The sequence below is a fragment of the Acanthopagrus latus genome, chromosome 13 (assembly GCF_904848185.1).
Source record: "Acanthopagrus latus isolate v.2019 chromosome 13, fAcaLat1.1, whole genome shotgun sequence".
Lineage (NCBI taxonomy): Eukaryota > Metazoa > Chordata > Actinopteri > Spariformes > Sparidae > Acanthopagrus > Acanthopagrus latus.
In genome coordinates, this window is record NC_051051.1 from 26,761,378 (window position 1) to 26,777,412 (window position 16,035).

Below are 16,035 nucleotides of genomic sequence, written 5' to 3' on the forward strand. Positions count from 1 at the left end.
AGGATTTCTTACATTGCACTGAATAACTGGTTCAAACAATCAGACAAGTAAACAAATGAGGCTTTCTCCAGAAGAACACAAGAAGAAGAGTTTCTGTTGCTCTACATGTTTATTATTAGAATCTAGTCATTTAAGACCTTACAAAACATATTTAAAGGAGCAGTCTGTGGTTTTATTGAAGAAATGTCAATGTGCAGCTCGTTTATTCACTGATGGAAAATAGTTTGTACTATGACCTCATTAATATTGTAAAAAGTAAAATTCTGAGTTTGAGTTTCTTCTCTAAAATTACATAGTACCATCTCTGTCTCATGACTAGCGGTTACTGCGTTTAGATTTTGGACTCAGTATTCTGATTATTTTGGTTGCTGTTTTTGGTGAGAAGATTGACCCAAAATAAAACGTATTATTTATTGAACCTGTTGGTGGATTTGTCACCTTGGGACGGAGCCAGGCTAGCTGTTGCACATTGTTTCAAGTCTTTATGCTAAGCTAAGCTAACCAGCTATTGGCTGAGGCATTTTAGATAATAAAACCGGGACGATGCTAACACTGTGGCCCTTCAAAGAAAGACTCAAACACTCAAACATTGTTTTGTTTTATAAACCTTATTTGAAAAAAGACAATAGCTTGTAAACAGGCACAAAGACAAACCCCAGAGTTGTTAGGTTGAATAATGTTCGCAGTGGAACTCTAACGTCCCTGAAGGGAAAGAAGGTTTCAAAGACTGTTTAACTATTTCGTCAGAGATGTTATTAAGAACGTTCAGACACTAAATGTGTCCTTCCATCACACTCACCGCTCATCATTTCTGTTGTTTGAATCATCTGCCCCCCCCATGTTCTAAAAGCTAGCTAGCTAATGTCATTCAGTTTACGTTGCTAACACTAATGTCGCTAATACTAATGTCACCAATACTTATGTCGCTAATATTAACTAAAGGTCTGTGGCCATTTGTGTCTGAGTCTTTTTTGTTACTGCCAGAAAAAAAACACTAAATGGACACGAGCCCTAATGCTAACATTGCTAACCCTAGCTAACATTAGCGACCTAACCCTAAGCCTAACATTAGCTAGTAAGCTGGGCGCGTACCGTAGAAGTCAGCGATTTTAACGTTTTTTTTTTCTCCACAACCTGCCAACAGCTAAGACTGTTGTTGCCATGGAAACAAAGACACCAGTAGATGATTCCAATGGTGTAATTCTATTGGCTGACACAGACATAAACAAAACAATCATTTTGGACCTGACAAAAGTTTTAAACTAATTAATTCACAATCCTAATAATGTTTTTACTTTATCCTGCTCCTTTCTATATGATCTGTCGATGTATCAGTTATTAAAAACGGTTCATCTTTAAATAACTGAGACTTCTGTAGAGCAAACCTGTCAATCAATCTGGTGGTGGGCGGGGCGAAGGGCTCTGATTGGCTCATTTAATGACTTTGGAAACATGTTTCTCAACTCTGGACAAACAGAAAAGCCCGCTGTTACTACCACACACACACACACACACACACACACACACACACACACACACACACACACACACACACACACACTCTGTAAACTTCCTCAAACTTGCTCCTCCACTTCCTCTCTCTTCTCTCGGACTTCCTCCTCTACATTAGCTCCGCCCGCCCGCCCCACTCTGACATACAGATCCACTGTCCCTCCCGCACACACACCGACACACACACGCACTGACGCACTGACACACACACACACACACATACACTGACGGAGCGGGACTGAGCGGAGCTGTGTGCCCGGAGAGGAGGACTGATGACCGGTGAGTCTCTGCGTTTCATCCGCCGGAGCTCCGAGATCAGTGTGTGTGTGTGTGTGTGTGTGTGTGTGTGTGTGTGTGTGTGTGTGAGACCCTGAGTGTGTTTATGTGTGAGACCCTGACTGTGTGTGTGTGTGTGTGTGTGTGTGTGTGTGTGTGTGTGTGTGTGTTTCCTCTCTCTGTCCAAACTTTTAGCGCTTTGTTGATCTCGGCTTTAATTCCCGTCAGCTGATCGATCAGTTCTCCAGCGGATCAATAACCTGATAGTTTGTTTGTTTGTTGACGCTGCTGCAGGAAACTGGAGATGGGGTGCGACCACTCCCAATGTGTGTGTGTGTGTGTGTGTGTGTGTGTGTGTGTGTGTGTGTGTGTGTGTGTGTCACACTCACTTCTTCTTTAAACTTTGACCCAAATTCAGTGTAAAACAAAACAAAACAAAACAAAATGTATATTTACATTAATTATTTCATATTTAATATTTGTATGTGTTTTAAGATGTTATTATATTAATATTCAGTGGTGTGAAGTATTCACATCCTTTACTACAGTAGAAGTCCTGTGTTGAAATCATTGAAATGTGATTCAAGTATTAAAGTAAAAGTACTCAATCAAGTCAAACTTTCCTTGTGACTCTATTACTATACTATATATGATGTCATTAGATTATTATGACTCATTCATTGATGTAACAGCAGGATTTAACTGTTGTGGTCGGTCAACACAGAGCACATTTTCAGTATCTAATGATTTTTTCCACTCTGGATTAATCTGCTGATCATTTCCTCCATCAGTCACTCGACTGCTTGGTGACAACAAGTTCAAAGTGACACAATGTTCGTTCAGTCCAAACATCAGTCCAAAAATATTAAGACAATAAAAATTAATCTTTTGAATCTGAATATAGGAAACAGCTTAACTATAATAAGCCTCTAAAATGACCAGAGGGTAAAAATAACCTGATTGAGTAATGGAGTCACTCTGGATGAGATGTCATCACACCCACTCTGATGTGAATGAGAAACACGTCTGTAAAGTTGGACAGTTTCAGACTTCCCAGAATGAAACAGGAAGTCAGAGGGTGAGATTAGTCACAGATCGACCAGTGGGCACTGATGTGGTTCTTCAGCAGCCAGGAGCTGAAAGTCAAAAGAGCATAAGTACTGTGTAGTAGGCAGCGGTCCGGTCCAGCCTCCGACAGACCAGAATCTTCATCAAGACCTTCAGAGTATTAACCCAGGTTTGGTCTGATGTTGTGGGTTGTTTTAGCCCAGGTTTGGTCTGATGTTGTGGGTTGTTTTAGCCCAGGTTTGGTCTAATACTGTCTCTTATTTTAGTCCAGGTTTGGTCTGATACTGGCTGTTGTTTTAGCCCAGGTTTGGCCTGATGTTGTTAGTGGTTTTAGCCCAGGTTTGGTTTGATGTTGTCGGTGGTTTTAGCCCAGGTTTGGTTTGATGTTGTCAGTGGTTTTTGCTCAGGTTTAGTCTGATACTGTCTGTTGTTTTAGCCCAGGTTTGGTCTGATGTTGTGGGTTGTTTTAGCCCAGGTTTGGTCTGATGTTGTGGGTTGTTTTAGCCCAGGTTTGGTCTGATACTGGCTGTTGTTTTAATCCAGGTTTGGTCTGATACTGTCGGTGGTTTTAGCCCAGGTTTGGTCTGATATTGTCGGTGGTTTTAGCCCAGGTTTGGTCTGATACTGTCGGTGGTTTTACCCCAGTTTTGGTCTGATGTCATTGATTGTTTTAGCCCAGGTTTGGTCTGATGTTGTTGGTGGTTTTAGCCCAGGTTTGGTCTGATATTGTTGGTGGTTTTAGCCCAGGTTTGGTCTATTGTTGTTGGTGGTTTTAGCCCAGGTTTGGTCTGATACTGTCTGTTGTTTTAGCCCAGGTTTCTCCTGACGTTGTCAGTGGTTTTAGCCCAGGTTTGTTCTATTGTTGTTGGTGGTTTTAGCCCAGGTTTGGTCTGATGTCATTGGTTGTTTTAGCCCAGGTTTGGCTTGATATTGTCAGTGGTTTTAGCCCAGGTTTGGTCTGATGTTGTTGGTGGTTTTAGCCCAGGTTTTGTCTATTGTTGTTGGTGGTTTTAGCCCAGGTTTTGTCTATTGTTGTTGGTGGTTTTATCCCAGGTTTGGTCTATTGTTGTTGGCGGTTTTAGCCCAGGTTTGGTCTGATACTGTCTGTTGTTTTAGCCCAGGTTTCTCCTGACGTTGTCAGTGGTTTTAGCCCAGGTTTGGTCTATTTTTGTTGGTGGTTTTAGCCCAGGTTTGGTCTATTGTTGTTGGTGGTTTTAGCCCAGGTTTGGTCTATTGTTGTTGGTGGTTTTAGCGCAGATTTGGTCTGATGTTGTTGGTGGTTTTAGCCCAGGTTTGGTCTATTGTTGTTGGTGGTTTTAGCCCAGGTTTGGTCTATTGTTGTTGGTGGTTTTAGCCCAGGTTTGGTCTGATGATGTTGGTGGTTTTAGCCCAGGTTTGGTCTGATGTTGTTGGTGGTTTTAGCCCAGGTTTGGTCTGATGTTGTTGGTGGTTTTAGCGCAGATTTGGTCTGATGTTGTTGGTGGTTTTAGCCCAGGTTTGGTCTATTGTTGTTGGTGGTTTTAGCCCAGGTTTGGTCTGATGTTGTTGGTGGTTTTAGCCCAGGTTTGGTCTGATGTTGTTGGTGGTTTTAGCCCAGGTTTGGTCTATTGTTGTTGGTGGTTTTAGCCCAGGTTTGGTCTATTGTTGTTGGTGGTTTTAGCCCAGGTTTGGTCTGATGTTGTTGGTGGTTTTAGCCCAGGTTTGGTCTGATGTTGTTGGTGGTTTTAGCCCAGGTTTGGTCTGATGTTGTTGGTGGTTTTAGCCCAGGTTTGGTCTATTGTTGTTGGTGGTTTTAGCCCAGGTTTGGTCTGATGTTGTTGGTGGTTTTAGCCCAGGTTTGGTCTATTGTTGTTGGTGGTTTTAGCCCAGGTTTGGTCTGATGTTGTTGGTGGTTTTAGCCCAGGTTTGGTCTATTATTGTTGGTGGTTTTAGCCCAGGTTTGGTCTGATGTTGTTGGTGGTTTTAGCCCAGGTTTGGTCTATTATTGTTGGTGGTTTTAGCCCAGGTTTGGTCTATTGTTGTTGGTGGTTTTAGCCCAGGTTTGGTCTGATGTTGTTGGTGGTTTTAGCCCAGGTTTGGTCTATTATTGTTGGTGGTTTTAGCCCAGGTTTGGTCTGATGTTGTTGGTGGTTTTAGCCCAGGTTTGGTCTATTATTGTTGGTGGTTTTAGCCCAGGTTTGGTCTGATGTTGTTGGTGGTTTTAGCCCAGGTTTGGTCTGATGTTGTTGGTGGTTTTAGCCCAGGTTTGGTCTGATGTTGTTGGTGGTTTTAGCCCAGGTTTGGTCTGATGTTGTTGGTGGTTTTAGCCCAGGTTTGGTCTATTGTTGTTGGTGGTTTTAGCCCAGGTTTGGTCTATTGTTGTTGGTGGTTTTAGCCCAGGTTTGGTCTGATGTTGTTGGTGGTTTTAGCCCAGGTTTGGTCTGATGTTGTTGGTGGTTTTAGCCCAGGTTTGGTCTATTATTGTTGGTGGTTTTAGCCCAGGTTTGGTCTGATGTTGTTGGTGGTTTTAGCCCAGGTTTGGTCTATTATTGTTGGTGGTTTTAGCCCAGGTTTGGTCTGTTTAAGACCAGAACCATGTTTGCAGTCGGGGGTTGAGGGTTAATGTCTTAACGAGGTCAACCGTCTGAGTTCAGACCACAGTGCAGTTCATTAAAGGACAGTTCCACCAGTTTTCTCTGTGCTGCTACGAGCTGCTGGTCAGACTGTCTCAGTAAACACTTTTCCTTCCCACATGCTGCTGCTGGATGAACAGAGCGGCGGACGAACCCTTCCTGTTTCGGTTTCAACACAGACCAGTTCCTCTTTGGCCTGCAGCATCGAACTCTTTGTCCGGGTGAGGGGAGGTGAGGAAACGCTGCAGCGGTCCGACTCTGCTGCTGTCAGCTGGCCCATGATAACAGGACGGTGTGTGGACTGAGATGTGTGGACTGTGAGGTGATCACAGGTCGGACCCGTTAGTTTGAAAGAGAAAATGAAGGTGAAGGTTTTGAGCCAGCTGTCTGTTGTAATCATTCGTCACAGTTCACAGACTCTCTTCCTGTTTCAGCTGCAACCTGGATTATTAACGTCCAGTGCACACATCTGGTTTGTCACAGTGGTTAAATAATCTGGATAACCTTTTTTTTTGCCTGATCGTCTGACTGTCTGACTAATAACTCGACCCTGTCAGCAGGTTAGCGTGTTTGATTTAACTTAATCTCTGGTATTTTAGCCCAGCTTTGGTCCAGTTTTCTCTGGCGTTTAGCCCATTTTGGTCTAACGTCTTCACTGTTTTAGCCCCAGTTTGCTCAAGTATTTTCCCTGATACTAAAGTCCGGTTGCTCCTAAGTTCTCTGGTGTTTTAGCCACGTTCGGTCCAATATTCTTCAGTATTTATGTCCCAGTTCTTCTTGGTGATTGTTCTCTGAGTGCAGCAGTGTTTCACTGTCTGTTCACATGTGGAACGTCTGTGTTGTTTGAAATGTTTTAGTTAACAAAGATTGGAGGAATGTCAGTATTAACTTCTTTAGATCTGATCAGGACACAGTAGGAAACTGTCAACAGAATATTGAAGTAGGGAACTTCGGACCCTGGGAACGTGAAAAGGCTTCCATGCATTTCCCCTTTTTATCACCAAATATACCAAAATTTACTCATTTTGCAGAGCCGGCATCTTTTCTCTCGGTTGGGTTTTTTCAGATTAATGCAAGATACAAAAGTCCAAACAGGCGTGAACATTTTATATAAACCTTGCTGATCCAGTTTTAGAGACTTTCCCGTCAGAGCTTCAGCTGCAGGATGGCTCGGTTCCTCTGTGGGTCAGGAAGCTCCTCCTAAAGCAGCAAAATTGAATAAAAATACAGAAAAAGAACACAGCTGACAAGACGAAACTCAAGCGGTTTGTTGGTTCCTGAAACGCTGAAATACAAGACCAGTAAAAGCCTGAAGGAGACGGCAGGCTGCCGGTCTCTCTCTTCACTGGTGCTGATTACATTTCAGGATCTGTAGCTTCCCTCAGAGAAAGTGTTTCTGCTAGAGATATAAAACTGAATACGTTTGATGATGATGGAGCCTGATTGTTTTCTAGTCTGTTCCTGTTTTAATGAGCTGCTGATACAAACTGAACACTTCCTCCACGTTATTGACAAATCCAGTATCAAGTTCATTTCTACAAGACTAATTCATCATGTCTACGAGAGGGTTGAGTCATACTCTGCTGTCTAACAACCAGACTGTCCTCATTCATTCATTCATTCAGTGTAGTCGGTTCTCCTTCTGCAGGTTCAGCCCAGGTTTGGTCTGATATCCTGGTGTGTTTTTGCTGTAGTTTGATCAGTCTTTGGTGTTGTGGTGACTGAAAGGCTCAGTCATTTCTGATATTTGAGTTGGTACACAGTGGTTTGATCTGGATGTTGCTTCTGGTGAGGATGCAGGATCTCGATCTGGATCAGTCTTGCCTGTTTGTCTTGGTGTCATGGTTGTACATGGTTTAAACAGACTGAACATATTTATAACCATAGACATATTTATTCTGTGCTCAGGATAAAACAAAGAAGAAATGAACGACTTCCTGGTGTGTAGTACGACAAAAATCTGTCCAGTCGGGGTGAAATATTCAAATAAAGTGCATTAATCAAACAGAATAAAGTTAATGAGAAGCCAGACTTCATACGTTGTACCTGAACATGAACGTAGCTTCAGAGACATCCAGACGGATACAGACTGGAGCCGGCGACTGTATTTGGAGGTTTTCTGGGTCCAGCTGGTCAGAGACTGCAGGGTATCACCTGGTTGAGGAGAGCCTTAGGATTCTCTGGAGGAGCTGGAACGTCTGGCAGAGGCTCTCAAACAGAGGCAGAAACGTTCCGGACTGACTGAATGATGTTTAAAACATTTTGTGACTCGACATCTGTCAGCGATGATGTTTTATATAAAGTGAGCTGCTGAATGTTTACCAGGCGCAGAGTGAGTGAGTGAAGCAGGGACTGACTTCAGACAGTCGTAGAAAAGTGACCTGGAATTATTGAACCAGGATGTAGTGAGCCTAAACACTACAGTACCCATGAGCCTCAGCTGCCGTTGCTATGGCGAGGACTCAGTGACATCAGAGTTTCACCTCCAATTTCATCCTAAGGTGCAGCTTCCTGATTGGGCCTCTCAGATGACTTCAGGGTCGCAGCTCAGTGTCTGGTGGTCTGTAATTCCCCGTTATCATTCCTGTAAATATATTCAAACGTCAAGTTCATGTATAACTCATCATGTTAATGATTAACTGGCATTTAAAAACAAAACAGAAAGGTGTTTGTTTCAGGTTCACACTTGACTCGAGCTCACGCTCCCCCAGAGGAAGGCTGCGTTCACACAATGAATGTGTGTTAAAGTCGTTCTGCTGATCTCGATTCCTCTTCCTCTTTTTCTTCAACGTGTTTTTCTTCGTTCTTCCTCTCACAGTCCGACTCGGTCAGCACACAGTTCCCCGTCAGATCTGTCAGACCTGCCGGTTCCACAGCTGAGCTTCATATTAGAGTTACACTGAAGAGTAATTGTATGAAACAGAAACTGGGGTAAATAAACCACCTGCTGGTTTACTTGATGGTTCTGGTAACTCTGGTTTCACTGGTGCGCCTGACTTTTACTTATTTTAACTTCTGAACAAATTATGAAAATTGTCGTAAACTTCAATAAGAGCGCAGATGTTTTTCTTAATTTAAATCACAGCGTCATAACAAGAAGATCGATGACCTCGACTGTAAACTGTAAAAATAAAGTTACACAGTTCTGCAGAAATATTTTCATACGCTACTTTGACAGAATTTTAGGTGAATGTTCGACCGAAGCAGTTTCACCTGGAGCTCGATACAGACATCAGTCCAGTGCAGACTGAGAAGAACATGGACGGACTCTTAACTCCTGGTCCAGACGGGGACTGACTGTATGTTTCTGAATTTGAGGTTGTGTGTCTCCTCAGTTTCCTCCCTCAGAAGTTGGATGTTTGAACAGCAGACTCACTGTTAGAGCCTCGAGTGGCCGTTAGAGGAACTGCAGTTGTTAGAACTTCGGCGTTGGCTTCATCGTTAAGATGGACGTTGACGCTTGTGGTCGTTAATCTGTAGATAAATCTGGATACAGTCTCACCCGTCACTCCGTTAGAGATGCTCAGTCGTGCATGAAGCCAAACATTTTGCCGGATTTCCTCCAGCTTACTTCAGTTCAGCTCTCTGTTAAGTTAAAGACAATAAAATAATTAATGATAGACAATGAAACGAGTCATTTTGGGGGGTTGTCGCAAAGTGTATCCAACAGTTTACATCCACTTCCTTCACACTGTAAGATTAAAAGGAAGTCTCTGTGTGTCACATTAAGTTTAATTACACAATGTTAGAAACGACTTCTGTTTCCTGAGGCGAGACGATTTTATCACAGCAGCACCTAGTGGCCATCAGACGAACTGCAGCTGAACATCAACTCCTGGTTGTACAAGAACTTCCTGGATAAGACTGAACTACCGTCAGAAATCAGATTTGGACTCATCTGAACCGGACACTTACACATAACGTGTTCCTTCACTTTTCTTCACTCAGGTTGCTTCTTTATTTCAACATGAAACCACGATGACACGTTTCTACTGAAAGCTTCCTTTTTTACCGACTTCATCTGAGTTACAACAGGAGCTCGTTACAACACGACAAACGATTCTTTCATTGTGCTTCAGACTCTCATCAACAGATTAATACGTGTGTGTGTGAGATGTTTTAACTCGTTTTGACTCTGATATCACAAATCTGAATCAGAAAACAGTCCCAGTAAACTGTTTCCTCCTGAAGAAGTGGGTTCAACTGTTGGACAAACCGTCTCACGTGGAGCGTTTCATGTCTTTATAAATGGTTTCAGAGATTTGTGGTTAAAGTCTGCCGATAGAGAAATTAATGAGATACAGTTGTGATTCTGATAAAGAAGTGACTGACCTTGAATCTACACTAGTGAGGTGTTGAAGCTTTACGCCTTTACGTCACACCGGAGCTGTTCTCCCACCACTGCAGGGGTCAGAGGTCACAGTTCTGCTCACCGTGCATCATCTGAACAAAACGAAGGACTCTGAGAAAGTGAAACACTGTGAGATCAGAGGTTAAAGCTTCCAGCAGGAGTGAGATCAGCCGACCTCCACCCAGAGCGAGAGCGAGGAGGGTGGGGTCAGCGTCCCCAGAGTCTGGGCTGAGCCGCTGTCTCTATCCAGACATCTGGAGAGAGACGCTGCAGAGTCGGTGTTTCAGCGTTCACTGAGTTCATCTCGTCACGTTCACTCCTCAGGCTTCAGTCTTCACGCTGCTGTGGCTCTCAGTTCTTCTTCAAGACAACAAAAGGTTTAAAAAAGCAAAACACTGACAGTGAAACTGTTGCTGACATGAAGAGAGACACTTCAGTATGAATCCTCCTCCTCAGCTATGTGTGTTGAACCCTTTTCTTCTTCGTTGGTGTCCAGAGGTTCTGCTGTTGACCTGCTCGACTCGAACTCGACCTCAGTGATCTGAATGTGAACTGATGACTGTGACACGATCTTCTGATGACTCCCGTCTTCGTTCCACCGGGCTTGCTCATGTAGAATCTAATCGTAAATCTTATTTCCAACACGAGTCCACACGCTCCTGTGTTTGACTTCCTGTCTGGCTCGATCAGCTCTGTGCAGCTCGACGCAGCTTCTGTCCACGTCAGTCAAAACAAACAGACTCGGTGTATATTTATGTGAACAGAGCAGAGAGACGCTTCTGGGACATCTGACATCAGGGACTCGAGCACCGCCCGGGTGACTCGGACGGAACATGATTTGGACGAGATTTTGGTGATTTGGATGAGATTCTGTAAACTTTTTAACTTTCTGGCTTGAGTTTGAGTGAGTGACTCAGAGTTGATCCCTGTAAATCTCAGACATGTTGTGATCAATGTTTTGTTATCAGCCTGGGCTCAATCTGGACTCGGAGACGACTTTTGGTGACTCGGTCATGAGCTGCAGGATTTGGACACGATCTTGGTTGGCTGGTTGTCGACTTGGACAATATTTGGGTAACTCTGATATGACTTCTGGATCTAAAGTATGACTTGGAAATAACTTTGGGGATTTAGGGACTCTGGCTTTGACCCGAGGTTCTCTGACTCGACAGCAAGAGCAGGAATCTAACACAACAACACTGCAAACATTGCCCTCGACTACTTCTAGCAAGTATTACTTCAAAAATGACTGCGATAACGACTCGGGTGCGACGGAATAAAGATCGACACAAAGAGACGACGTGAATCTGACAAACTGTCTCTGTCACTTAAATGTCAACACAATTTGACTGTGTGGAAGAAATGTGTGTGTTTCAGCTTTGTCAATATTTGTCTGTGTTCAACCATCAATACACGCACACACACACACACACACACACACACACACACACACACACACACGCTGGCATTCAAATCTGTGTGTGTGAGCAGGATAACATCTCTGTTTTGTTTAGAGAACGTTTCCTTCTGCAGCAATCATTTCCATAAACACAAATACTGACCGAGGACAACCTCCCCCCCCTCCCCCCCCCGCCTCCTCCCCCCCCTCCTCCCCCCCCGCAGTCAGACGATGGGACGTCACGTGTTTCTGAACAAACTGTGTTAACTGAAGAAACTGAAGTGTGTCTGACAGCCGGAGCAAGACGAGTGAACCAATCAGAGTCACCGAAGGTAAACGTCCAGATGATGTCATTCTTTTGTCTTCGCTGTAAATATTCTGATGGATCGTCTCACATATTAACTTTATTAGTTTGATTAGTTTACTTTGAGGGTCAAACTGAATCTGAAAGTGTTCAGGAGTGTCGTACGTGTGTCGCTGTGCTGTGATGAAAGATTAAATAATTTCCCTTGTAATAAATTTCCAGAGCTGTAAAATCCTTAAAACATACAAAACACACTGGACCAACAGCAGTAATGTTTGTGTGTGTGTGTGTGTGTGTGTTGCAGGTCGCTGAAGGGTCAGAGGTCAGAGGTCATCATGCAGAGTATAAAGTGTGTGGTTGTGGGTGACGGTGCTGTGGGGAAGACCTGCCTCCTCATCTCCTACACCACCGGAGCGTTTCCCAAAGAGTACATCCCCACAGTGTTCGACAACTACAGCAGCCAGGTGTGTGTGTGTGTGTGTGTGTGTGTGTGTGTGTGGGAGTGAGGCTACTTTCACTCTCAATTCCACATTAATATTTATAGTAAATTTGGTGGAAACTAGTTGTTAGTTTCAGTTTTTTTTTTGGTATGAACCAACACAGATACAAAAATCCCTGACCAGGTGTGTGTGTGTGTGTGTGTGTGTGTGTGTGTGTGTGTGTGTGTGTGTGTGTGTGTGTGCGTGGTGCGTTCAGGTGACGGTGGACGGCAGGACCATCAGTCTGAACCTGTGGGACACGGCGGGTCAGGAGGAGTACGACCGGCTGAGGACGCTGTCGTACCCGCAGACCAACGTCTTCATCATCTGCTTCTCCATCTCGAGCCCCGCCTCCTACGAGAACGTCAAACACAAGTGGCACCCAGAGGTCAGAGGTCAAAATCTACCCGGCAACTACACACAAGTCCAATTTAGATTGTAATGTAGTGGATGTGTATAAACATTTATTATAATCAGTCCACTTTAAAGACACATGCAGATTGTATTGTCTTATTTATATCACAGCAGCATCAGTAACATTATGTTGTCTGTGAGTGACACACACAAACAACAAGCTGGCCAGATGTTTCTCAGGGAAAAACAGACCAACCTAAATTATTTATTATTTGTCATCATCATCATCATCATCATCATCGCGGTGGGAGGAGTCACAGGCAGTGTGTCAGTTAAGGGAACTCGGAAGCTCTGAGAGGCTCGTAAAGGGAACTTACAAAGAACCAAACAGTGTTTACCTGTTGTTAAGTGTTAAACACAGGAGAGAAAACAGAACCCCAGCATGTCGTCTTCTTCTGGACTCTCTGGGCCTCCGTACTGAAACACTGTCCACCATTAAATTTCAGTTCCTGGAAATGGTTAAATGTTTATTTGTTAGCAACACGTTAACATGAGTGTAATAAAGCTCTCCATCATGAACAACTAATAATAATCCCTCTAGATTAAAATAAATGTTCTCTTTAAAAACTTTGGCTTTGCAGAAAGATGATGAATAAAACTAAAACCAGGAAGAGACATTTTCCTTTTTTAACGCCAACAAAAAACACATTTTTGTTTCTTTTCGAGTTTTCTGAGATTGAAAGAAAACTTTTCCCAAACTGTTTAACTTTTTAAAGCTTTACAGACAAGTTGCAGAGATATTTACTCAACCTGATTGTTCTCGTCATCATCAGGTGTTGCACCATTGTCCCGGCGTTCCCATCCTCCTGGTCGGCACGAAGAGTGACCTCCGGAACGACCCGGAGATCCAGAGGAAGCTGAAGGAGCAGAACCAGACGCCTGTCACCCGGCAGCAGGGCGACAGCCTCGCCCGCCAGATCCACGCCGCCCGCTACCTGGAGTGTTCTGCCCTCAACCAGGAGGGCATCAAGGACGTGTTCGCAGACGCCGTGAGGTCCTACCTCAACCCGACGCCCACCGTCACCAAGAAACCGTGCGTCCTGCTGTAGGACCGGGCCTCCAGCGCCTCATGGAGAACACCGACGGAGCGGTTTGGGTCGGCTGATTACCTGAGAGACTGTTTGGAAACGTGTGTTTTTTTAGAATTTTATCTTGAAATAATTATATAAGGTAGTTTTGGGCTCAGCGTTTGGATTGTTGAGGGGGCGGGGTTACTTTTAGCGGGAAGAGACGGGAAGAATTATCAAAGATGATCTTCTGACATTTCTAACAACAATAATAAGTAAATCAAATTGAACATCTCTGTGGTTTTAAATGAGCTGCGGGGGTCAGCGGTTTCATCTTAACAACATATTTAACTAGTTGGTCTGAACGTGTGCAGGATGTTTATCATTCCACCAAATGAGAGATGAGTTGTTAGGAAACCAAAATAAATAAAATCCAGGCCGCTGCTCCTGAAGGTCATTCGAACACTGGTTGGAAAACACTCTGAGCTTTAACTAAAACCATCGTTACCTTCGCTGATACAAAAACATTTCAAAACATCTCTGTCCTCTCTGAAGCACCAGAGCAGGAACCAGTCAGAATCATTATTGTTCTTCTTTTTACTTTATAGAAAGAAGATTTCGCCAAATTACAGTCCAGATGCAGTTTGACTCGTAGCAGTCGTTCTCATCCATAAATCCTCTTAGAAATCATATCGATTGAATGAAATCTATATTTCAAACAAAACAGAAGAAAACAGGCAATTCTAATGACATGTCAGTAAAGGAGTGTGAGGAAGTCCAGCCGCTCTCCTTAACAAAATATTCATCTAAGAGACAGTTCAGAAGTTTTAGTTTTCTTCAGTATCACAGCGATCTCGTGGAAGTCGTCTGGACATCAGTGAGAACGCTGCAAACAGATAATTCGGAATAACTAACTGAACGGAACAGAAGAACTCCTTGCACTTCCTGTTTTCACCCCTCAGAGCATTATGGGAACTGTAGTTCCCACACTTGCACGATTTTCCCCAAACAGAAGACGAACAACAACAGTATTTTAGACAAAAGCCAGTAACTCCCTTGTGTTTCAGTGTTGTTTATGACATCACTGAGTGTCAGAGTGGCAGGTGAGCACAGTGTCAGGTGCTCCATAAAACACAAATCTCTTTTAAAACCGGTGCAGTTTCTCACAAGGTTTGGATGAACCAAACAGTTTTGGAATGAATTTGCATCAGCGTGCAGTCGGTCTGAGAGGACGGGCGGGTCGGACAGGAAGCAGCTTTGGTGGAGTCACAAACTGATGTAAATAGAAATCAGGAAGTTGAACAAGTAGTTATTGATACTGAGCGTTTACATGAACGTTAACATGATCTTCACTGTCGGCTTTCGTCACTGTAACTTACTCAAGTTGAAAAATATCTTTATTATCATTATCTCTTCATCGTGTGTGATTCCTGACACAGTTCAAACAGGATCAATACATTATTCGTCTCTCTCCGTTCACGACCAGACTGATGTCTGCTGGAACGAGGTCCCATCAGGTCCACGTGACTTCTGCTCTGTTTTTAATTGTCTATGACCTGCAATTTCTTTGTTCCCGCCCAAATAATAAATTAACATCACCTCTTTTGATCCCCTGAAGAAATTATAAGCTTCAAAACCTGCTTTGCAAATGTTTTATGAGGAAGAAAATGCTTTTGTTGTGGTCGAGGAACCCTGAATGTGAACAGAACGTTAGCTGCTGCGCTAACACCATTCTGTTCTTGTATGTATCAAAGTCTGTCAGCTGTTCACATGAAAAGTCGGCTCCAGTTTGTCACGATGACTAAATTTCAGTGACTTGTAAGTAAAAAAAAAAAAAAAAAGTGACTATTTTTGTTGATTGTTTTTAAATTGACTGTATTTTTTATTTAAATGTGACAATACATTTAAACATGTTTCATTCAGCACATCTGCCTTCTGTGTTTTAACTCGATGAGCATCTGCACTTTGAGCTACAGACGCTAATGTCAGCATGCTAACATGCTCACAATAGTGTGAAACGAAGTACTGGACACATTAAAATGTTAGAATTCATTCTGAGGGGAACAAGAACATGTGAAGCACATGTCATCCACCTCCAGCAGCTGTGGATCAGAGTCTGAATGACTCGGTTGTTGTCGGGTGAAGCTGTTTGTGTTGTTCAGGAAAATGAAGCAGGGGGAAGTGAGTTTAATAAATGACCTGCAGGCAAACAACTTCCCCAAATGATGAAAGGGCTCTCTTAGTGTCAGATAACACAATACTCAAATCATAAATACACCCGCGGACGTTAACAAGTTATCTTATCTGACCACTGAGGGCGTGTTCGGGAAGAATCTGTGCTGAGTGACCCGTCACAGGTGAGAGCACCTGAGATCCGACCACTCAGAACAGATTGTTTTACAGCTGTGTACGCACATTAAAGGACCACCTGATCAGCTGACGTCCTCTGGGAAACAAGAGGAAGCCACAACTGGCAGATGGATTAAACACAGTCTGACTCCACTGTGATGTAAATTACCGTTCCAGCTGATCAGCCACTGAACCAGTAACCTCAACATCACCAGACTCCCTTAACAAATGTGTCGGTTCAGTGAGTTGTTGAGTTTGAGACAC

The 16,035-nt window shown here is 43.5% G+C and overlaps 1 protein-coding gene across 5 annotated transcripts; it reads left to right on the plus strand.

The window, feature by feature from the left end:
- Window positions 1–1,638: 1,638 nt before the first annotated feature.
- rhogb (ras homolog family member Gb) lies at window positions 1,639–15,347 on the plus strand. 5 transcript variants are annotated; one of them, XM_037119370.1, is made up of 6 exons: window positions 2,909–3,025; window positions 5,609–5,699; window positions 11,443–11,550; window positions 11,827–11,986; window positions 12,219–12,389; window positions 13,189–15,347. In XM_037119370.1, exons 4-6 carry the CDS (start codon window positions 11,858–11,860, stop codon window positions 13,462–13,464), a joined length of 576 nt encoding a protein of 191 aa, XP_036975265.1. In that variant the 5' UTR covers window positions 2,909–3,025; window positions 5,609–5,699; window positions 11,443–11,550; window positions 11,827–11,857; the 3' UTR covers window positions 13,465–15,347. The 5 variants fall into 5 exon arrangements, with proteins under 5 accessions (XP_036975264.1, XP_036975267.1, XP_036975265.1 ...); XM_037119369.1 differs by lacking the exons at window positions 2,909–3,025; window positions 5,609–5,699 and adding an exon at window positions 1,639–1,791; XM_037119372.1 differs by lacking the exon at window positions 5,609–5,699 and having other exon boundaries at window positions 2,887–3,025.
- The last annotated feature ends 688 nt before the right edge of the window (window positions 15,348–16,035 follow it).

Excerpts from the sequence above, each read along its gene's own strand:
- rhogb (XM_037119369.1), top strand. The coding sequence starts at position 11,858 with ATGCAGAGTATAAAGTGTGTGGTTGTGGGTGACGGTGCTGTGGGGAAG. Across the intron at positions 11,987-12,218 it reads TCGACAACTACAGCAGCCAG|GTGACGGTGGACGGCAGGAC; the intron begins GTGTGTGTGTGT and ends TGGTGCGTTCAG. Across the intron at positions 12,390-13,188 it reads AACACAAGTGGCACCCAGAG|GTGTTGCACCATTGTCCCGG; the intron begins GTCAGAGGTCAA and ends CGTCATCATCAG.